This window comes from Phacochoerus africanus, chromosome 4 (genome assembly GCF_016906955.1).
Source record: "Phacochoerus africanus isolate WHEZ1 chromosome 4, ROS_Pafr_v1, whole genome shotgun sequence".
Taxonomy (NCBI): domain Eukaryota; kingdom Metazoa; phylum Chordata; class Mammalia; order Artiodactyla; family Suidae; genus Phacochoerus; species Phacochoerus africanus.
Window position 1 is genome coordinate 8,159,616 of NC_062547.1, and position 23,021 is coordinate 8,182,636.

The 23,021-nt window shown below is 54.0% G+C and overlaps 1 protein-coding gene across 6 annotated transcripts in view; it reads right to left on the bottom strand.

Annotated features, from left to right (window-relative positions):
- Nucleotides 1–23,021, bottom strand: part of MARK2 (microtubule affinity regulating kinase 2) — a 61,181-nt gene that overhangs the window by 6,490 nt on the left and 31,670 nt on the right. For 3 of the 6 annotated variants that reach the window (XM_047775433.1, XM_047775435.1, XM_047775437.1), the window contains exons 2-15: nt 8,996–9,175; nt 8,720–8,773; nt 5,734–5,782; nt 5,341–5,406; nt 5,187–5,257; nt 4,920–4,976; nt 4,014–4,250; nt 3,449–3,568; nt 3,249–3,348; nt 3,048–3,160; nt 1,926–2,058; nt 1,507–1,685; nt 1,193–1,290; nt 199–360 (exon numbers count right to left, since the gene is read on the bottom strand). In XM_047775433.1, coding sequence (XP_047631389.1) covers nt 199–360; nt 1,193–1,290; nt 1,507–1,685; nt 1,926–2,058; nt 3,048–3,160; nt 3,249–3,348; nt 3,449–3,568; nt 4,014–4,250; nt 4,920–4,976; nt 5,187–5,257; nt 5,341–5,406; nt 5,734–5,782; nt 8,720–8,773; nt 8,996–9,175 — 1,619 coding nt within the window. Of the gene's footprint in view, nt 1–198; nt 361–1,192; nt 1,291–1,506; nt 1,686–1,925; nt 2,059–3,047; nt 3,161–3,248; nt 3,349–3,448; nt 3,569–4,013; nt 4,251–4,919; nt 4,977–5,186; nt 5,258–5,340; nt 5,407–5,733; nt 5,783–8,719; nt 8,774–8,995; nt 9,176–13,502; nt 13,922–23,021 lie in introns of those variants that run through there. The other 3 variants (XM_047775439.1, XM_047775438.1, XM_047775436.1) reach the window with 2 other exon arrangements.

Genomic DNA, 23,021 nt, shown 5'->3' on the forward strand with positions numbered 1-23,021 from the left:
CTGAGAGGGAGAACTGGAGGAAAAGAGGGGCATTAAGCTGTTTTTTGTTCCCTCTACTTCCTGGCTGCAGGGGACAGAGCCAGCCCTGTGGCTAAGACGACAAGAATAGAGCAGGACCCCCAGGTGGGAAGAAGTTGTGGGGGGTGGAGGGGGGCAAGCTGAGGGCAGCAGGTGCAGCAGCTGCCCCAGCACACTTGCCTGGGCCGCGGCACCTCACAGTTACTGTCCGTGGGGGGCAGCCCAGTGGCCTTGTTGGGGTGCACGGAGGCCGACATGGACTTCTGGTGCTGGCGGGGCCGGGCCGCAGAGACTGCGGCGGAAGCAGAAGCCGTGGAGGCCCGGGACCCTGGCATGGTTAGGCTAGGAGACAAAAGCAGCGGAGAGGCCTGGGTTAGGGGTGGGTGCGGGCAGGAGGCTCTAGTTAGGAAGCAAGGGCGGGGTGGGAAGGGCCAGAGCCAGGGAAGCCTCGGCAGGATGCAGATCAGGCCCAGGAGTAGCAACAGGGCACCAGTCAGAGCCGAGGGAGGCGGGGGGAAGCGGAGAGCAGGGTAAGGAAGCCGAGGCAGGCCAGAGCCTGGAGAAGGAAACTCAAAGTGCAGGAAAGCCGATAGGAGGCAACTGCCTCCAGGCTGCACTGGTCTCCTAGGAATTCTAAGAACAAGGCTATGTCGTTGCCAGAAAGAGCAAGGTGTTGCTAAGGGGAATTTTCATGGAGCTCAGAAGATGAGGAGTCAGGAACGCAACACTGACAGTCAAGGCTGGGGGCTCTGCTCTCATGGGCACGGCTAGACCACCCTCAATGTGTGTACCCGAAGTAGGCATCTCTTGGTCCTGCCCTGAGCGGGCGTGCGGGGGGAGGGGGCGGGGGGTTCCTGAAACAAAGCCTCAGGCACGGCTGCCCAGAGGAGTGCGGCTACCATGCCCTGGCTGCAGTCAGGAAGCGAGAAGGCAGCTGAGATGACCCTGGAGTCACACTCGGTACACCACAAGAAGCGGTCACAGGAGCAAAGGGAAGGGGAGACGGGGGGGCGGGGAGGGGCAGGGGGGAGGTGCCGGTGTGTGGAAAGCTGGACTGGACAGAGCCGGGACAGGACTCCAGGGAGCAGGAGGGGAGGGGGTGCTGCTGGCAGATGTCACCACTGGGAGAGGCAGCTCCTAGGGAGTATGGCCGGCAGGGCCCGGGCCTGCTCACCTGTCTTTGCCATTCTGGATGGAGGCCTGGCCAAGGCTGGCCCTCTCCAAAAGTGGGGAATTCCTACTTCGATTTGTGCTGGTGGAGAGGACGCTGTTCTGTGGGGAATAAAGGGTAGAGTCAGAGCACAGAAAACCAAACTGTTCTTCTGGCATGCAGAGCGGTCAGGGGTGGGCAAAAGAAGGGATTTTGCTTTGACTCTGAGGGGCCAGGCTTTCTATGGGAAGCAAAAGTGGCCCTGGAGGGAAGGTCAGGTAGGCGGCCAAAGGGAGCTGGGTCTGGACGAAGGCCCGAGCGGGGCGGGCGGGGCTCACCGTGGAGGGGGTGGGGGTGGTCTTCTTCCTCTCCAGGCCAGGCAGGGGGCTGGCGGGCACTCTGGCCGTGCTGCCCGCCTTCCGCCCCGACTCCCGGTCTTCCTCAGGCCGCTTGTTTTCTGCGTTGTTACTCTGCGTCTTCTTAGAGTAGGAATTGGAAGTGGGGATGGCAGGACCAGCTGCTGGGCCAGAGGGACAGAGGGCATGGGTGATGGCGGGCCCAGGGGATGCCCGCCATGTGCACGGTGCGCTCTCCTACAGTCTCTCCAGCAGCCCAGCGACCCCCATGGCCCAGAGGTGGAGGAAAGCTAAGTGGCCTCCCAAAGGCCATGCTACGCAAGGGCTGAACAGGGACAGAAACAAGTCCCCGAAGCTATGAGGAGAGGGTGAGTCCCCACCTGCAACTCCCAAGTACGCACCCTGGTCGCTAAAGCGCCGCTGTTTGGGGTTGGCTGAGACGCTGCGCTGTACCTTGTGGGAGGGGGAAGGGGCACCGCTATTGGTCAGATCAGCTGAAGGCCGGGGCTTCAAGGTAATGGTGTCACCTTCCAGCTGCAAGAGCACAAAGTGGGGGTGGAAGTCATGCGAGCTACCTATAGAGGATCCCTCTGACACATTCCCGCCAGACCCAGATCCACCCCAGGCTCACGTGAGGCACAGCCCCTGCAAGACTAATGTGCATCTAAACACTTGTGGAGATACACGTGTCCCGACACAGACCCTGACACACACAGACCCTGACACAGCCAGCCAAAGCCAGAGCACCTCCCCACAAAGACCCCCTGCCCTCAGAGACAGACACACATCCCCAGAAGAACGCACAGACTCAGAGACATCCCCACTCCAGTACCCCTGAGCAGGCTGAGAAAGAATCCAGAAAGAGAGTCCAGCACCACTGGGGGAGAGAAGAGCGGGACAGGGAGGCCACAAGTGCAGGTGGGGACGCACAGATGGCACCTGCATCTGTGTAGGAGTAGGAGACCCTACTCCCACCGAGACCTGTGGATTTGGGCGCACTCACGGTTACCCAGATGAGCAGGACAACAATCATGAAGCTTCCAGACATTTAGCCGGGAAGCTGGACGCATATGCACACAGATACACAGACCCAGACACAAGCACCAAGCAGAAACAGCAGACTCGAGTCCCTCCAAGACAGACAAAGCCACGTGTCCAGGAACCCAGAGACGTCTCTTCCAGATACAGAGACATACACGTACAGAAACAGAGAGAGACCTCCAGAGCAACACGGAACGGACCTGGCCAGACCGACCTAGAGCCACTCTAACCAGCACAGAAGGAGCCAGACCTACTCACCCACAGGGAAACCCAGACCCCACCAGCTTTCCTACTGAACCACTGACGGAGACGAGTGAAAGGCAAGGCCAGTGGACCTCGGTGCCCCCAGAGCTGAGGCTCTGAATTCGTCAGCTGAGGGCACACCTGCTCAGAGGTGAGCTTCTGGCCTCGAGAGCTGCTAGAAGCAGGGGGTGCTGCTGACAGAGGCTGGCCAGAGCGGGGAGTGGAGCAGGGGCACGCACCTCAGAGCTCTTGTAGCCCAGGAGCAGGTAGGTGGCCATCACCTCATTGTACCTCTGGCCCACCAGCGAGTCCTGGATCTCTTCCCGTGTGTAACCCATGGACACCATCAACTCTGCACGGGGGTGGGTGGGGGACACATTCAGTCAAGGCCCGTCCTGAGTCCGAGGCAGGCTCGACCCCAGGGCCCAGGACAGCCTCACCTGTCCGCCTGGGGTCCTTGTAGTCAGGGAGCGGCTCCACGTAAGGCTTTAATTCATCATCTTCGTGACCCACATTCATCCATCGATCTTTCATGATTTGCTAGGGAGCAAAGTGATGGGAAGGGCAGAGAGGGAGACTCAGCTTGGAGGTTTCCTTGGGGACCCGGCACCTTCCAGCCAGCTGGGCTCAGGCTGCTCACCTCTAAAGTGCCTCTCTTGCTGGGATTGAGAATGAGAAATTTCTTAAGCAGGTTTTCACAGTCTGTGGACATGTAGAACGGAATACGGTATTTCCCCCTCAGTACCCGCTCCCGGAGCTCCTGCAGGAGAGAAATTTAAATCACTCAAGGCCAAGGGAAGAAACCTAACACCCCGGCTCCTAATAGCTTAAGACTGGTCAGGCAGACATAAATGAAATACGGCCAGAAGAGCCTGGAACAAGGCACCTCACTAGAGAGGTGGCGACGTCCAACACCCCACGCCCTGGGGCTGGACCAGCCCGAGGCTTGCCACCCTGAGGGCCTCGGAGGGGTGAGTGGTGGGTGAACACAGGTTTTACCCCAGCCCTCACGAGCAGAACTGCAGTTATTAGAGCAGGTGGAGAAGGCCTTTTCATAGCTGCTACCTTTTGCCAGCCCTTCTCTGAAGCTCCGGCATGGGAAAGATGTAGAACGGCAGCAAAAGTGAGAGACTGGGGACAAGACCAGCGCCCGAGAGAGGAAATGAGAAGTAATACAAGCGACCTAGGGCTGAACTTCACTCCACCTTGAGGTTCTGTCCATCAAAAGGCAGGGATCCGCTGACCAGTGTATAGAGGATAACTCCCAGGCTCCACACATCCACCTCAGGTCCATCGTATTTTTTGCCCTGAAAGAGCTCTGGAGCAGCATAAGGGGGACTGCCACAGAAGGTATCCAGCTTGTTCCCAAAGGTGAATTCGTTGCTGAAGCCAAAGTCTGCAATCTTGATGTTCATATCAGCATCCAAGAGCAGGTTTTCTGCCTGCGAGGCAAGATGGAAAATGTCAGGGAACCAAGTGGATGACACTAAGGCACTGGACAGGAAGGAGCCGAGGGGAATGGGAGAACGAACAGGAAGTCATCATCAATCTTAGACCTTTCTCCACCAACTCCGGGGCAGGCCCCCCATCAATGTGAAGAGGCTGGGCTGGGCTGGACGCTGGTGGCACAGGCTGCTCCTCACATAGGCAAGCGGGCGAGAGCTGGGATCTGAAGGCTCAGAGACCCTGGGAGCTGTGCAAAGCTTCCACGGCTTCGAGGACTTAGGGCCAGGAGACGTGCACGCAGTCTCATACACTAATATCTCAGTGAGAGAGATGAGTGAGCCGCACGCTTGCAGAGCAGCTGGGACGCAGCTGTGCAACAGTCAACACCGTTTTCCTCGGCCAGCCACCAGGCCGCCTGCAGCCCTCCTGCCTCGCCTGGCAACACCAGAAGGTGATGTGCCGAGAGGTGAAATGGCAGAGACTCTCTGCTCGCTGGCTGGAATGGGATCCTAAGTCCAGCCGCAAGGCCTATGTCAGAAGCAGCCCTAGAGGCTTCCTCATCCTCCCCCAAAAATGAAAGGCTGGCGTGATGGTTATGTCACAGTTAACGAGGGTGAACAGCCCGGCCCTGACTTAAAGACCCAGGAGATAAGAGCTTGTCTTACCTTTAAGTCTCTATGAACAATAAACTTCTGGTGACAGTACTGCACAGCAGACACTATCTGAAAGGAAGGATGAGGGGTCAGCCCAGGGATGCCCGAGGGTGGGCCACAGGGGCTGGTGGAGCTGCAGTCCTGTGACCAAGTTCGAAGCTGCCACATGGATAAGCCAAGCCCGAGGACCCTCCAACAGTCACTTAAAGAGAGGCAGCTCCTCTGTGTACGCCAACCCCCCCCAAAGCAGAGGTCGGGCCCACACTCCGCCACACCCACCTGGCGGAATTTGGCTCGGGCCTCTTTCTCTTTCATCCTGCCATGAGCCACTAGGTAATCAAACACCTCTCCTGCAAGAGACGGGGCAGGGGCTAGAGCTTGCTGGGGCTGGGGAAGAGGGGGACACAGGAGGAAGAAGCAATTCCATGCCTACCTCCACTAGCATACTCCATGACAAGGTAGAGCGTTTTTTCAGTCTCGATCACTTCAAATAACTTAACTACAAGAGAAAAGGCCAAGCTGTGAGTCAGAGAAGCAGCAGGGGCCGCGCATCGAGCCCTAACATGCACAGGGGCATCCTAGGAATGAAAGTTCCCTCCGTTCACATTCCTGCTCTCCCAAGGACAAGTTCCTCTCAAAGCAGCCACCCTCCCAAGGACAGCCCTGGGCGGCAGAGGCGGGCTGGACGTTAAGCTGGGCTTCCCCAGAGGCATCCCTGAAGGCGAGAGGTGCCAGAAGGTGACGCGCCTCAGGGCGGAGAGCTGCATGCTGGGAAGTGGGGGCCCGGCTGTGGGCGAAGAGGAAAGAAACGACAGCTGCTTCTCACCTATGTTGGGATGATTCAAAACCTTCATTATTCTTACTTCACGGAACAGCTGGAAAATAAAGTGCCAGGGGTCAATGCTGGCTCAGCTTGCTCCCCTCAGGTCCCCTCCAAACACAGCCACTGCTAGGATGCTTTTTTCAAAAAGAAAAAAGAGGCAGGGGAAAGAAAGAGGGCGGTTGTCCAGGTCCTCCATGTCCGACCTTGACGGCTGAGGACGTGGGCAGAAAGGAGAGCAAAGGTGGCGAGTGGGCGCTTGTGACCTGTACCCTCAGGTGTGGCATCTGGACGAGTCAGCAGTGCCCTCGGTGCTGTCTACCCAAATCCAGCGCCCAAAGAGCAGGCGGGTTTTGGCTGGTGCCTCTGCAATAGGGAGTGTGAGCCCATGAACATGAATATTCAGAATCTGAGCTGCTTCTAAAGTTCACTGACAAAGCAGGCTCCAGCCTGGTCGGTGAGAAGGGTGAGAAGGATGTGAGAGGGTGGGGGGTCCTGAAGGGGGACCCCATCATCTTCTGATCTACAGAAGTCAGAGGGCTCTGCACCAGTGGGTAGGCCTTTACCTCCTGGGCCTCGGGGTGGTGACAGAAGCAGCCACTCCTATATATAGCTGATGCCAATTTTAATCAAATCCACCTCCACACACTCACGCTCTCTTTGTGAAACAAAATCAGGGACTCCAAACCATGCATTTCCATAAAGAAAGATGACAGAGATGAACTCCATCCCTCTGCGGGGGCCAGAGAGCTGGAGGCGGGGTTTTTTCTAACTCCCAGGCCTCACCACTTGCACAGAGAGCTGAAGTATTTTGTTTTGTTTTCTTTTCAAGGGGAGGGAAGGTATGGAGACCTAATTTAGGCTATAGTTTATGGGGAAGAAGAGAACACATCTTTTTTTTTTTTTTTCCCCCCGTTAATGAAGACCCAGAGCTTTCGGGAGCTGGAAAGGAAAAAAGAGACAGGCTTTCTAATCCTCAGGAACCTGATTCTGACCTTGGCTCCCCTTTCTTGGTAGAGCCCAGGTTTCTCTTGCTTTCTCCTCTGGTCCGGTAGTTATCTTAGATGAAGAGGCAAAAAATCCTGGACACCATCGCAGGGGAAATAATGGGGAGCAGCACTGAAGCGGGGCCAGAAGGAGCGGCCAAGGTTCTTGTCCCGAGGGCACCCGCTGGGCCGGGAAGGGGCATTCTCCTAGGAGAGCAAGGAGTTTTCTAGGCTTGTCTAGAACACTGAGGGGGCCAGCCTCCTTAATGCTCGCCCTTTAGGGATCACTGCTGGGGTCAAATGCAAACAGCATGATCTGGCCAGAGTCAGACGGGCCCTGGCGCTGGAGTATGCTAAAAGGCTTTTAAAATGGTCACATCTGTCTGGTGCTGGTGCCTTCCAGCCAGTCCGAAAGAAGCAGGGAGCAAAAGAGAGGCGGAAAGGAAGATGGCTTAGCTGCCTCTGGCAGGAGGAACGGTTCCAAAGACCAAATGGCTCCCACCAAACTGGCTTCGACTCTGCGGGGTCTGAGCCAACATGAAAAGAGTAGCCCTCTTTTCCTTCCTTCCAGAAAGCTCCAAGCAGGGAAGCCCTGGTGATGACAGCCATGTTTCATTTGAATCAAAGAACTCTGAGGGATCCCAGGGGTAACAAATAATAGGAAACATCTTGGTTTTGACTGTCAGCATGTCAGGGCATCTCAACCCACACACTCTGATTCTGCAAGTGTCTCTCTCAGCAACAGCTCCCAACACCTAGTCCCAAGCTTCCCCAACTCACTGTAACTGGCTCTGTAAGCATGAGCTTACGCCCTCTCCAAACTCAGGTAACACAATGTGCTCATGGAAAGAAAAACTCAATCTGCCATGAGATGAACAGAACTACGTCAATCAAGGCCTGGACGATCCAAGACAGGGTCAGCTGATGCGTGAGGAAATCTGACTGACCCGGAGAAGGGACAGCTCTGGGGAGGCTGACGGGAGACTGCTTCCTTCCTGGAACTGCCGGAACCCAGGATCAGGGGAGAGGGCAGAGTTTCCGGTTCTACCACGACAGGTCACTAGTAGGCTGTCCACCCCTTCTGCAAATGAAAGCCTTCTTTTCTCACTCCTCCATACAGGGGCCCAGCTGGAGGGTCCCCGAGTCAGTTAAGGAAGGCCTCAGTTTTCCACTGTAAGTCAAGGAGGAAGGAAACGTTCAAGCTCATCTGGCAAAGGCTGCCAGTTAAGGGGAGCTGGGAGTGAGAAGGAGAACTGGGAGTACCTGTCATCCCTCTGCACATACTATCAGAGGCTTAAAACTGGAGTTTACTTTCTAAAAATCCCAGTCTTCCAAGCCCAGTCTCTCAAAATGTAGCTGGCACAGAAGCTGGTGGCAGGTTCTCTGCCTCTTCTTATTCCATTGCTTCTAGAGCCCACTCCCCTGGATCACTTCCGATCTTAAAAGTAACTGCATGGGATTCTAGTAACGGCTATAAACACATGTTTTTGCATAGGGCTGGCCACAGGCCAGAAGATATGGAGATGGAGGAAGCAGGTCAGATTGGTAGGCCAAGCGGCTGGGAAGGGGCAGAAAGACTTCTAAAGAGCCAGTGCCTGTGGCCAGGAAGCCCAACCAGGAGGAGTCAACACAGGGATCCAACCAAAGCCCTAAAGGAAGCAGAGCCATGGACAGGGATGGTGGGACAGTGAAGTGACCAGAGATTCTGAACTAGGGGCCCAAGCGGGGGTCCAAATGGGGTCAGTAGATCACTGATCCCTGAAGAGAGGTTTAAAAAGGGACAGGAGTTCCCACTGTGGCACAATGGGACGGGCAGCACCTTTGCAGGGCCAGGATGCAGGTTTGACCCCTGACCCAGGACAGTGAGTTAAAGGATTCAGTACTGCTGCAGCGGCAGGCAGCTCGGATCTGATCCCTGGCCTGGGAACTCCATATGCCGCGGGGCAGCCAAAAAACAAAAACAAAATTTTTAAAAAAGGGAGGGGGAGGTACTACTGTGTGCTTACTTTCTGGAGGCTGGAGGAATTCAGCTGAGTCTTGTCAATGATCTTCACGGCTACCTGAACAAGAGACAAAAAGCCCAAAATTACCTCTTTGGGGACTCAAATCTACTTCCTCCTTTACATTCCTGCCTTCTTTTGGCCTCATCCCTCTTGGCACCCCTATCTGTTCTGTTTCTGCCTAATAAACAAGGCAGTGGCTGTGACAGTGGTCCCACCACTACCTGCTGGGCGGGTATCAGAACGGGGAGATGCTGCCACGTCCCCAACCCAAGCACTCACCTCTTTCCCGGTCAGGATGTGCCGAGCCAGCTTCACCTTGGCAAAGTTACCTTTGCCGATGGTCTTGAGGAGTCGATAGTTGCCAATGTGGGGCTGCTCGTCAGCAGAGGTGGCTGAGTTGCGGCCCCGCAGCATGTTGGACTTACTGCTGGGCTTGGAGTCGAGGTGTCCCAAGGTGGGCTGCAGGGTGGAAGCACACACACCTTTAAGCATGCTGCCCTTGCAGTTCCCCACACCCTTGCCTTTAGCTCTCTGCAAAGAAAAGTAAGAGGCTGGGCACAGGGGCAGACCCCAGGGGGCTGATGAGCACACAGAGAACGAGTCCTAAGCGGGCAGGGGGAGAAAAGGCGCTGGGAAGCGAGTCCACCTTCACTCCAAAGGAGCACAGCCTCAGGTCCAGCGTCAATATCCTGCGGGCACTGGAACGTAGGACCTGAGCTGTCCCAACGCTGGCTCCACTGCCTGGCAATACATCCACTGTCAATAAGCCAACGGTTTTTCCACCTCATGTGGGAGAGCATCGTCTATCATCCTCCCTGTTGCCTGTTCACATTTTGATAAGGTCACACATGTTGATACGTTGCAGAAGCAACATGATCAGAATTACTGCAAAGCAGGTGTCATCACCCAATGCTTAACACTTCTCTTTATTATGTATCACTTTGTATGAATCTGTTGCTTATCTGGTAAGAATGGAAGTTCATGAAGGCAGGCATGTATCATTTAGTCACTGACACATCCCAGTGCCTAGACAGACCAGATTATGCTAGATGCTCAATGCAGTGAGAAAGCTCAATGACAGGGTCTGAGGCAAGGCCATAATCTGCCCTCCTCAAATACCCCATAGCTCAAGTAATTTGGGTGTGAGGAAGCAGAAATGACAACAATTGGCACCAAACACATACATAAACATCATACAAAAATGGTACAGGCCAGGAGTTCCCGTGGTGGCTCAGTGGTTAACAAATCTGACTAGGAACCATGAGGCTGTAGGTTTGATCTCAGGCCTTGCTCAGTGGGTTAAGGATCTGGTGTTCCATTAACTGTGGTGTAGGTTGCAGACGCGGCTCGGATCCCATGTTGCTGTGGCTGTGGTGTAGGCTGGCAGCTACAGCTCCGATTGGACCCCTAGCCTGGGAATCTCCATATGCCGCGGGTGTGGCCCTAGAAAAAGACAAAAAGACAAAAAGACAAAAAAAAAGGTACAGGCCAGATGAAAACACACATCTGTATGAAGACTTGTGCGGTCCTCAAAGGGCTGAACGTAGAGTTCTACACGATCCAGCAATTCCACTCCTAGCTACACACCCAAAAGCAACTCGTACACCAACTTACCCTCATAACACCCCACGTTCCTACAGCCCCGAAGCGAGAATGACACAAATGTCCATCAATGGATATACCAACTGTGGATGAAACAGCCAAGGTTCTAATGAAATGCTGATGGTGGTGATGGATACACAGCTGTGAATTTACTCAAAGCCGCTAAACTGCACGCTTTAATGTGTCAACTGCACGGGATGTGACATGCATCTCCATCCGGCTGTCAGGAGTCTGTCTAACTCTGGTCAGGACCCGATGTACCTCTTCCAGGGCAGCTGGTGCCATCGCCTCAGCACTGTGGGGATAAAGTGCTGTCAGCGCCTCATCCCGGAACCATCCTGAGCTGCCTTGGAACCTTCAAGGAGATCGTTTGGAGGGGAGCAGGGTGACCAGAGAAGTGTGACTCGAAGTTCTTTCTTTCACAGTCCTCTCTGGCTGTAAGTGAAACCCTCAAAAACCACAGAAAAAAACAAATGACTTGCTACCACCCAAGGAACTGTCCAGGGTTCCTTTGGCAAGAAGTGTGCTTCCCCAACTAGTTGCTTTTCAGCCCTAAGGGGTTGGAAATAGGGAAAACCCTCCTTCTGCCCCAACTCCCAAGAGAGCAAGATGGGTGGAAACGTTCCCTTGGCAACCTCTAATTCGCCTCCGAAGTTTCTCATCACTGCCCTCTTTTCTGAGCATAGGAGCCAAAGGCAGCAGGAGCTTGGCGGTCTCCAAGTTCTCAAATGAGGAATGAGGATTCCGTGTCTACCTAAGGACTGGGGCCCTTTGCCCTCTGAAGCCAAATCGGGGAATCCCACTGCCTATCCTGAGCTCTGCCCACCCCTTCCCATGTTTCCGGCCCCAGGGGACGCTCTGTGTGGCAGAGCAGGACAGCACCCCCTCCTCGAGCTGCACAGTGAACTTCAAGGAACAGCGACAACCCTCCTCCTTACGAGGACAAAGAGGTGTGGTTTAAAAGCATAGATGCCGAGACAAACTGCCAGCGCTCAAAGCTCGAAACTGCCACTTGCTCAATAATGTTAATTTTATTATCGACCTCCTCCTAAGCAGGAGATGAAATTATTACAAAGGAAGGAGTAAATCATCTAAGATGACCGTTGTGAGACGATCCCACACATGGAGCCGGGAGAGGGTCTAGTGGGTGCGGAGGAGCTCCAGTCACCAGGACTTGTCCCGCTCCTAGCTCTTCCACTTACTAGTGCTAGTTTCCTTATCTGTAAAGTGGCAAAGAAACATTCCCTGTTTCACATTACTTAGGTGACAGGACGCACATACAATGCCTTCTCCAATGCTCAATAAAGAAAACCATGATGGCCATTATGTTTAGTTCCTAAATACTCTAAAGCCTGTCTTCAAAGCAAGACATCTCATTGTCAACAAGACTTCTGCATCCAGGTCAAGCCCTCCTAAGCCAGCTGCAGCCCAGCTGGAGGCTGACAAGAGATACTAGGGACCCTCCCGGCTGGGAGCCCCAGCACCTTCAGCCTTCACAGGAGGGGACTCCACAGGGCAGCCGTGAAGGGCTGGTTTCAAGCCCGGTGTCCAGGACGACAGTCAAAGTGACGGTTCTGTCTGTCCAGGACCCAGAGAGGCAGAGAACACCGGTGCATGCTCGGTGAGCCCCTGCTCTACAAGTGCCCTTTCAGGACCAAACCACCCAACTCTCAGGACTCAAAGCACACAGTCCTTCTCTCACCCCTTCGTGAGATATTTCCCACGGCACGGATGGGGCCAGGATGAGGAGATCCCATGGGGGAGAAACAGGGAAAGGAGAAAGTCTCCCGTAGAAAATGTTTCTTGGACTAAGGCCACATGCGAGACAGCTTTTTTTTTTTTTTTTTTGTCTTTTTGCTATTTCTTGGGCCACTCCTGCGGCATATGGAGGTTCCCAGGCTAGGGGTTGAATCGGAGCTGTAGCCACCGGCCTACGCCAGAGCCACAGCAACGCGGGATGCGAGCCGCGTCTGCAACCTACACCACAGCTCGCGGCAACGCCGGATCGTTAACCCACTGAGCAAGGGCAGGGACCGAACCCGCAACCTTATGGTTCCTAGTCGGATTTGTTAACCACTGCGCCACGACGGGAACTCCTGAGACAGCTTTTTGAAGGCTGAAGAGGAGGTAAAGGTGCAGGTGGCTACTATGGACAGAGAGCCCCTTCTGTGGTTCTGGCCAGGCCCATGTCTTGCCCATGGACCTTGATCTCACCCATGGGGTCGGGGGTTGAGGGCGAGCTGCCCTTCTGGGCCAACTAAACAGGATCTGGCTGGAGCCATGGGCGCCCCCGACCCCACCTCTAACCTCCCCGCACACACCAGGAACACCAGACACACCCAAAGCTCTTGCAGATGTCACACAGGAGGCAGGCCCCAAAGGTCTGAGGCAGGCTGTTGAAAGCAGACACCGTGGCTCTCAGGTGGCTTTCAGAAAGAACAAGGAGTTACCCTGAGAGGCAGTATTTGGAACCAAATGGCAGAACGTGCAGGTTGCTAAGCAGGCCTGATTCAGAGGTAGGGCCTAAACAGCTCTGGGGTCCTCCCAGAGGAGGAGCAAATGCAAGACCACGAGGATGAGAGAAAAACAAAGCCTTCTATCCAGTGGGCCCTTTAACCTAGGATCTCAGAATTCGGCCTAGGCGTGCTGCCAGGTACGCCCGGAAGACAGCCTCCACCCCGAGAGGCCCTGCGCTGACTCAGGGAGGCAGGGCCCCTGCCCTGCTGCTGGAGGCTCCGACCAACCGTTCTCCCGAGAAAAGCTCGTGCTTTGGGGCTCGGCACTCAGGTGGCCTCGAGTATCCTGAGACTTCCCTGGGGCTTGGGAAGGGGCCGAGCTGGGAGGGGTGTCAGGCAGGTACTCCCTGGTCAGAGGGAGAACAAGCCTGGGCACTGCGGAATGGAGGAAAAGGGTCCCTGGGCACCAGCCCTGGGCGGCCTCCCCTCATGGTAGCACTGCTGTGCCCTCCCTGTGCCTCTGCCGTCACCAGCCCCTTCCTTTGGCTCAGGTGAGGCCTGGGTGTTTGCCCCCTCGTCCCTGCTCAGCCAATGCCTCTTCCCAGGAATTTTACTACCTGTGCTAGTGCCTGGCTCCACTTAACAACTCTTCAAAGATCCTGTGTTTGGGGCGGGAGGGACAAAAGAGGAGGGGAGCAACCCCACAGCAAAAGAAGGGGAAAACATACCCGGCTGGAGGAAAGGACAAGGCCTACCAGCGACTTCCATTCAGCAGAGCCCACAGCAGAACCTGTCAGGCAGCGAGGGCAAAGTACAGAGGCCGGGAAGAGCCAGGCCCAGGGCGGGGGCCGCCGCTCCGGCAGCCACCCTTACTCAGCTACAGCAGGCGACACCTTCCACCACCTCCTCAGTGAAAGGAGCTAAGCAGCCAGGCCGAGCGGCTCCTGCCTGGGAACCTGGACTGTGTCGCAACCGAAACCACCACTAGCAGAGAGCCAGGCCCGGCAAGGAGAGCAACGGGGACAAAGCTCCACGGCTTCTCTTCTCCGGGCCAGGGCCTGGCAGCCAGGATGGGTACTCGGTCCCAGGACACTACCCAGGAGCAAGGTGGGAGGGAAGGCGCAGGAGGGGAACAACGGGAAGCAAGGGAGACAGACAGAAAGAGGCGGGTTCAGATCAACTTCCTTCTCCCTTCCCCTCCCCCTCCCCGGAAGTGGGCTGCCCCACCCTCCCCAAGGTGCTTTGCTGGGTAACAGCTGGGAGAGGGTGCGGTGGAGACTCACTCCAGCCCAGGCTGTCATAAAGCCCTTATCTCACCTGCAGCAGGTGGGACCTGGGTCTGGGCTCAAATCAGCAAGAGGTCTAAGTGTGAATCAGACCTGCTGTCCCGGCAGCAAACCACCCATCAAGAACAAGGGGGCGGGGAGCAGAGACCAGCCACCGAACAGTGGCAGATGGACCTCCTACTTCACAAAAAGCAGCGTTTAACCTTAGGAAAATATTTCACTTATACACAAAATATTTTTTGAACATAATATAAGCAGATTCAGGGACCCTGCGAAGCCCTTTACGTCTATGGGTTCTAAGATTAAGAGCCTTTGTCACGGACAGAGAATGAGATGTTTAATCCCAAATTTTGCCCAAGGGCTGGGGAACAACCCCGAAGTCCCTCTAAATCTCTTCCAGCCCTGATTCTGGAAGGCCATCTCCAAGGTTCCTACCCACTTCCAAGTCTCCATCACGGCCTGCCCCTCAACACCGCTTTTTTTAAGAACTCTGGGGGCCTGGGGGCAGCAGGGGAAGCCACTCCTTGTACCTCCCTTCTTCCAAGCCCCTGCTGACCTTGGGGTAAACTGGAGCCCTCTCGTGTTCTGATCGGGCCTTTCTTGGAGCTCCAGATTCATCCCACTACCCTAGGCTAGGATCTGTCTTAGGTAACCCTTTGAAGAGCTCATGCTGGGAGGCCATAAACCCCTCCGGGGAAGGCTAAAGCCTCCTGCAGCCCTTGCTGCACCTGGGCACAGAGTCTGGGACACCATGCTGCTCAGTGTTCACCTTATGTATGAGCCCCGCTCAACAGATTCAGCATTTCTGGTAGTACTAACAGCTGGCATCTATTTCCTGTTCCACGCCACAGTCCTACAGGGTACGTGGCATCTATATTTTACAGACAAAATTTGAACACAAAGGTTAAGAGACTTATCATTTACAATTAAAAAAAAAGAGAAAGTGAAGAGCCTTGCGGGAGGTCAGTCTCCCGGGGCCGAGCTGGGCTGGGCCGGGCGTTGGCTCCACTTCCGCACTCACTGTTCCTCACGGCCCCCCTTTGCCAGCATCTCTTCAACCCTTCCTGATGCCCAAACAGCTCTTCTTTCTCCCCAAAGAATGAGTCCCTGGCTCTTTTTCCACACACTAGGAAGAGGGGAAAGATGTGAAGATTCAGGAAAAGTGCCCGGTACAAGACTGCCAATGTCGTTAGGTAAGGCCAGTTGTGGGGCGTGTGTGGGTGCATGGGGGACGCTGTTTTAAAGGCCTACTTGTGATCCCACAGCACCCCTGTCACTCATTCCCAAAGGGGCCGCGATCTCAGCGGAGGAGGACAGGCTTTGTCCCGGACACAGGGCCCAGGCTTGCCCCTTCACACTCGGACGCCAGAGTGGAATCGAACGGCTTCATCTGACAGCCTCCGGGATTCTGCAGAGCGACAGGAGGATTGCTTCCTCAGTCCTGCTGGTGTGCGGCAGTAAGGGGTTTTGTAAACTGAGGAAGTACCCAGCACTGACCTCCAACAGGCTAAGAGGGAGGGGAGGACAGAGCTGAAGTCACATGGCAAATGGCTAGCTCTTTAACCCTTCCTCCTTCACTGCATCCAGGAGCCTTCTTTGCATCCTTTGATCCTGAGCAACTGTCACTCTCAACTGCCAAGAGCCAATAAAGCAGAGGAGCATTCTGGGTAGGAGAGCTCTGGTAAAGCCTGGTTGGCTCTGACCAGCGGGGAGGCTGGCTGGACATACCCTCCTGCCTCAAAATCAGCTGTGATGGCGCCACCGGAGGGACCCCCACAAGCCCTTAATATGCCACTGCAGAGGGGAGGGCGCGCTGTATAAAACTGCCAAAGGGCTGCTCCCTTTTTCCAACCAGGGTAGGGGTCTCCCTGCCAAAGGAGGGCTGCAGAGCCTAGAACTGAAGCAAAGCCAAAGCAAGGTGATCTGCTGCCCTCTAGCTCTCTGACCTGCAAGTCTGAACCCAAGGCTGGGAGACCTGCAGTGTAGCCTGAGCCAGGTAAGGGGCCCCCTGCTCCAAAGCCTTAAAGCAGCCACACTAGAGCCAGCGGCTGCCTGGGAAGTCCAGTAGCAAGAACTGACCTGGGAGTTCCCACTGTGGTGCAGTGGTTTAAGGATCCGACTGCAACAGCTCGGGTTACTGAGGAGGTGCAGGTTTGATCCCTGGCCCAGCACAGTGGGTTAAGGATCTCGTACTGCTGCAGCTGTGGCTCAGATTCAATCCCTGGCCCAGGAACTTCCATATGCTGCAAGTGTGACCACATTTAAAAAAAAAAAAAAAAAGAACTGGCCCAGAGCGAGATCCCAACTGAGCCACCTCCAGCTCATACCCCTTCCTTCATAGTGAAAGGAGCACCCCTCAAGTATCTAGTGTTCTGGACCCCTTGAAATGCTGGGTTCCTCTTCATGGTGGATTCTACTGAGCAACCAGGCCTCCAGAAGCTTCCGTACCACTTCATTCCTGAGAATCTGTTTCCTGGGGCCTGGTCTCTACCTCAATCTGCGTTTACTGCTGCCTGCTCAGCAAACATACATTGAGCTCCCACTTCTGGAGTCACTGCAAAGTTCAAAAAGATCTGGCCCCGGTCTCCTGGAGACTTAGAGGAGGGGAACTGCAGAATCTCTGCACGCTTACTTGTAAAGTGGGATGCAGGGCCGAGCTCTGCAGGCAGCTGGACGGTGGGAGCCCGGCCGTCGCTGCTCGCCAGCTCACTGGGCCCCGCTTAGCATCTCTGGGTCCTGGTTTCCTCATCTGGAACACAGGATACTAGCCACTCCCACTTCACAAGATTAGTGTGAAGATGAAATGAGAAAATCCACCCGTGTCGACAGCAGTGCATGGTCTACAGCAGGGTCTCAGCAACGTTTCTTCTTCACTTTCAGGTAGGAACCTCTTGTTTCTCAGCTACAGGGGTTCTCTGGGCCCTGCGGAGAGCTCTCATCTCTTAAGAACTTGACTACAGTGAATTCCCTGGTGGCCTAGAGGTTAAGGATTCAGTGTTGTCACTGCTGGGGCTCGAGTTGGATCCTTGGCCCGGGAACTTGGGCATGCTGTGGACGGAGCCAAGGAAGAAAAAAAAAGAACCTGACTACAAGAACCAGTGTCGTAAAGGTAGTATTCCCTCTAGAATGAGGAGAAGTCCTATTTCCACCATGGCTGGGCTGTCAGACAAAGGGCTTTCCTTCCTAACGTGAAACCATTCTTGTCGAGAGAAGTGGGTGAAGGCGAAGGCGGCCACCCCTCTGCCCTCCGGAGAGCCCAGAGGAGGAGGAAGGTGTGCCCGCTCTTGCCTTCCTCATCAGCTCCTTAACTCCTTCCTCTCAGAAAAGGTCCAAGCAGCAGCTGACATACCAGTACCACACGGTGCCAAGGGCTGGGGGAAGCTTGCATTGCCAGCCTCGCACTCCGTTCGGCTCCGCCCGTACCAGTGGGTTACTGGTAACCATGGAGACCAACAAGTTCCTCCATAGCACAGGAGAGCCAGCCTGCCAGCAGCCCGGGGCTCTGGGGGAGGCAGAAGGCAGCCTGCAGCAGAAAGGCTTGGCTCAATTTACACAGGATTGTGGGGAGCCGATGGAGACAAACCAGTGCAGCTGAGGTGCCCGGGCCTCCCTCTAACTTCCTTTGCTTTGCCTAGTAGTTTGTTTAAAGCACACTGGCTGTATGCGGTGCGGTAGCGAAGGGCGTCACTCTGGGGTCAGACAGACCCACCACGGGAGCCCAGCTGCACCACCAGGGGTGCCATGCAGGGAAGGGCCTGGAGTTGTGGGGTGAAGAGCTACACAGATACACATTAAAAAGTAAGGCTCCAGCGATCATATACTGCCTTCTTTTAAGCAATCCAGGTAAGTAAACCCTCTTACTCCTTGTTTATCCCAAATCCTTTTGTTCAAATAGTTCTCCAGAGGCGCTCCTAGCTGAGCGCGATCTCTCTCTTCTCTTTCACGGCACCCTGTCTGTATCCATTCAGCAATTCTGACTTTGCGCCTCTATGCCTTAACCCTCTTCTCTGAGCTCTGAGAGGTCAGAGGTCACCTTTGTACGCTTAGCGCCTAAGAGTGGCCGCACCCGGCGGGCGGACATTAAACACTTATGGAATAAATATGGAAGAAGAGTGGTGAAACGTTTTGATCCTTAAAGTCGCTCCCCTCCGCCCCAAGGAGGTAATAAGCAGGGGCAGAGGAAAGGAGATTTAAACCTCTTGCCCCAAGACCCTTTTCCCCTCTTTCAAGGTATTTACTGTCCTTTGAGGTTGGCTGGTTCCTGTCTGTCCTTCCTACTAGACTACACCACAAAGGGAGGGACTCTGGGGTGTCTGATTCATGGCCACAGTAAAGCCTACAGCACAGAGCGGAAGCATCCAGCAGGTACTGAATGAATAAACGCGTGCAAATGAATACCTAAGAAAACGTGTTGGGGCACCTTCCTGACTCGTCTCCGAGATCCACACCAATAACCCCATCAGTGTACTACTCTGCAGACAACATCCAGGCGGGCAGTGGGCCCCGAGAGCCCCCTCCCGAGGATGCATGACATCTGAGGAGGGTTAGTTGCACGGAAAGAACGAGTTTCTCTCAGGCGGTGACAAGGTGCTCTCATCTCTCACAAGGCTCGAGGCAAAGGTGGTCACCGAGGCGAGCTGGAAACAGACCTGGGGTGAGGCCCAGCGAGGGGGGGCAATGCCTCCATCCACGGCTCCCCTCAATGAAGCCCAAGCCCTCCTTTCATCACTGAGGGGGTCCCTCTCCTCGAACTTCCAGCTGCCCAACCACCACCAGGCCCTCCCACTTCAGAAAGTCCTCTCTGCCTCTCCACACTCAATCCCTCCACTGCTTTGCGATCAAAACCACTGTCTTGCTGTGACAACGCGATGCAGCTCGAGCCACTCTGAGAGCTACTGATTTGGGGAAGTGACGGTGACTTTAGGAGACATTTACTTACTGTTTGCCACACTGAGAGCTCTGTTTTAATATTTCCTCCTTGAACCAATGCACGGACTGAGAGGCCCTGTCAATCCTAGAAAGCCAAAAAAATTCATCCATACACACCTGCCTCCTGTCCCACTGCACAAATCAGCATTCCCACCCTGCCCCCACCCCTCCCCAAACTGCCTCCTGTTACAGAAAAGCAGAGGAACTAAAAACGGCAGCTGGGGAGCTCAGTTGACTCACCCAGCATAATCATCTCCTCCCAGAATCTCCCATCTTCTCCTGGGGTTTCTGCCAACACGAAGTAAAAAAGAAGCACGAGCGAGAGCTTTAAAAAAAAGAAAAAAACCCAAAACTCTCGCAGCGTTTATGCAACAGCCTTCCTACCTGGGTGCTGAGTTAATCCTTTGTCCCTGCCTTTTCCGATGCAGTTTCCTTAAAACACCTTTATGCTGGGAAATAATCCCTCTGGGTCCTACCTGGTTTCAGCTCCACACTGGAAGGTACTGAGAGACATGGGCCTCTTTCCACTGCATTCTCCCCTCTAAGTGGAAAAACTACTGCCTTTCTATTCCTCCAGTTTCAAAAAGAGAGTTGAAGGAGGAGGAAACATCAGAAAAAAAACACTAGGACAAAGTTTGCTGCCCCAAAAGTCACCATGGCCAGAGGTCAGAGCTCAAGCAGGACAAGAAGTATCAGAAACCACCTAAGGCGGCACCATCACTCTGGGAACTTGTCTCCAGCTGGTCGGGCTACTCGAGTGACTATTAAAAATCCACTGGCTGGAGCTCCCACTGTGGTACAGTCGGTTAAGAACCTGACTGCAGTGGCTCAGACTGCTCCTGAGGTGCAGGTTCTATCCTTGGCCTGGGAATGTCTATATGCTGCAAGTATGGGGGGCTGGGGGAGGGGGGGAACCCAACTGGCTGCTCTTTCCACAAGTAGCCCTACTAAGCTGTTCCTGCTCACGGGCAGAGGTGTTCTCTTCCTCCTACAGCAGATCATTAAAAACCCAAGCAGGAGTTCCCATCGTGGTGCAGTGGTTAACAAAACTGACTAGGAACAATGAGGTTGCGGGTTTGATCCCTGGCCTTGCTTAGTGGGTTAAGGATCCGGCGTTGCCGTGAGCTGTGGTATAGGTCACAGACGCGGCTCGGATCCTGCATTGCTGTGGCTCTGGCGTAGGCCGGTGGCTACAGCTCCGATTAGACCCCTAGCCTGGGAACCTCCATATGCCGTGGGAGCAGCCCCAGACAAGGCAAAAAGATAAAAAACAAACAAACAAAAAACCCAAGCAGGTGAGAGCACCTAAGCTGTGGAATGGGATGGAGGGTGGCACCCTTGTTTCTGATACTACTTGCCAATGGGTCAAAGCAGCCAAAATTGAGAATTCAGTTTTATCCGTTCTCAGAGCAGCCATAGGAGCTGAGTACAGCCCTTTGGCAAACTTTCTGAGTAGGAAGTGGGGTGTGTGTGTCTTTGTCATTTGACATCTAGAAAGACAACTTACTATTGAGATGGATGGTGCCATGACTACAAAGCAACGAGAACACTTCCACAAGGCACAAGCAAATCTGCTGTAGCATATTAGCCAAGAAATCCCCGACTTACCAAAAGTTCCCTTCTGAGAAGGAACTATTTTCAAAGAAACATGTTACAAATGATGGCTGTGTTCTCAAGCCAGTCCATCTCATCAGGGCCACCCCTGTATCTGAAGCAGTATATTAACCATACTTAACAATAAGCCAGAGTCCAGAACAGGACAATGAATTCACTCTTCTGACACAGGACCTAGGAACACAGTTTTGCTCTGGGGCTTCCCCGCCTTCAAACTCTGAGTGAGGGCTGGAAATAAGAGGATCTGAGCCAGGGGAGGGGCGCTTCAAAGTGTCTGGGGTGGCTGAATAGGAGCAGGGTCCAGGTGGAGATGAGGAATGAAGCTGGAGGAGAGGAGCTCTGAATGGGAGCCGCCTCCCAGGAGAGAAGGGCCAATTAAGGAAGACTAGGCAGCACGTCGGGGGGTGGGGGGGACATTTGGGACAGTCCCCGGACACACCAGGGGCAGACATTCTTGAGAGTGCCTGGAAGCTTCTGCCTCTAGGCCTAGGTTGCTCTCAAAGCCGTATCTACTTCATTTTCTGGTGGCCATAACAGTTCTACTCTAGGGTGACCTAGCTGTTGGAGTGCGTGGCCTGGAAGCAGAGTACCGTAAAAGAGATGACAGCCATTTTCCATTATAAGTGCCTTCCTAACAAGTATTTTTATAGTTAACTCATCTTTCCTAAGAGAATGAGAGGAAAAGAGTCTGACTGTACTGGTTTCTAGGAGAAAAAGGTCCAGAAAAAGTCTGTTTAGCCCTGGCCAACGCGGGGGACTTCACTGCTGGAGGTTCTCAGTTTTCTAACATCTGCGATATGCACCTGACAGCCAAGCTCTTGGGTACAGATTAGCTTATGTGCTGGTGGAAGCCCTCAGGAACTAGAACCACCAACTGACAGGTGTTGTCAGGGAGGAAGGGGGGCACTTTGGGCCACTGTTAGATGCACTATTACACTGATTGCAGACAAGAGAATGCCGGTCGTTTTGAAGGAGCCGAGCAGCCTCATCTCCAGCTCTCCACCTCCAAGTTCACTCAGAGGGCAGGGGAGAAAGGATGGCTACAAAAAGGGATACAGATCCTTCCTAACAAATCCTAACAGGCAGCTCTAATTGCCAACAGGTATGGTGGCTTAAATCAAGTCCTGAAGATCGAGAGGAAAAACCCACCCTGAAACCTCCGATCAGAAGAGTCTGGCTGGGGGCAGCCCTGCTAACCCTCCTGTTGTTCCATCCAGTCTAGGGAACCACCAGGGACAGGGACAAAACCCTGCGGGCATGAAGGTTCCTATCAAGAGGAAACACGAGGTGTTCTAACAGGAGGCAGAAACCAGTCAACGCCGCCCAAAACACTTAGAACAATGTCTAGCATATACTAAATGCTCATGGCAGGCTGGCTATTATTACTCTAATTCCATATGCCTTCCCAACTTCTTCTATAGGTTACTAGAACAAGATGGGGATTTGGCTTTAACTTCTTTACCCAGTGCTTACCACAAATGCTCTCTTCTCCAAAGAGACGGATCTTTCGAACAGGCCTAGGAAAGCCCTACATCAGAGACCAAATTCTGGTCATCTATTTGCATGGCTCAGATTTGGACCTAAGTTTCTGGCACAGCCAGAAAAGGCTCCAGCAGCTCAACTGTTTTATCCTTTCCATAAAAGGCTACTCTACTTGCCCCTGATAAAAAAGCACTTTAGGGAGTTCCCTTGTGGCACAGTGGGTTAAGGATCCTGCCTTGTCACTGGAGCAGCTGAGGCAGCTGCTGTGGCACAGGTTTGATCCCTGGCCTAGGAACTTCCACATGCCACAGGTACAGCCAAAACCAAACAAAAAACCCACACATCCCACACAGGAAAACCCTGAGTACATACCACAGCTCCTGAGATACACAATGTCAGCAATTTTGTCAAAATTTTCTAGGTATATGGAACTGGAAACAGTGCAAATTAATAGTCACAATGGGAAATGTGACTTGTATTTAAGAAACACACAGGGTGGCTAGAGTCCCTGACTGTCACGTACTGCATAGCACTGCCTCTTCTGTGGTGAGATGGAGAGTTGGGTGGGGTGGAAACTCAGCTGCCCTCCCAGCTCCTGAGCATCTCTGGCTTGGAGGCACAGCAGCCTTCTGCGGCAGCCAGGCTCCCATCACCAGCTGTCCTTCACACAACATAACAAGATCACTGTTTGGGAAGATGGGATTTTCAGTGTTGGGTTTTGTATCCCATGAGATGGCTTGCATCTGTCTCAGGGGCAGCTTCCTGAAATAGCTGCATGTCCTGGGCCCCTGCAGACAGGGTTTAAGACACGGGAGAAAGATAAATGAGATATCAGAAGTAGGAGTTCAGGGGTAATAAAGGCAAGAAGGAATAAAACTGTATAGCCATCCTTTTCTCACTCCTGTCCCAAGGGAGCTGACTTTGCCGATCTAGTCC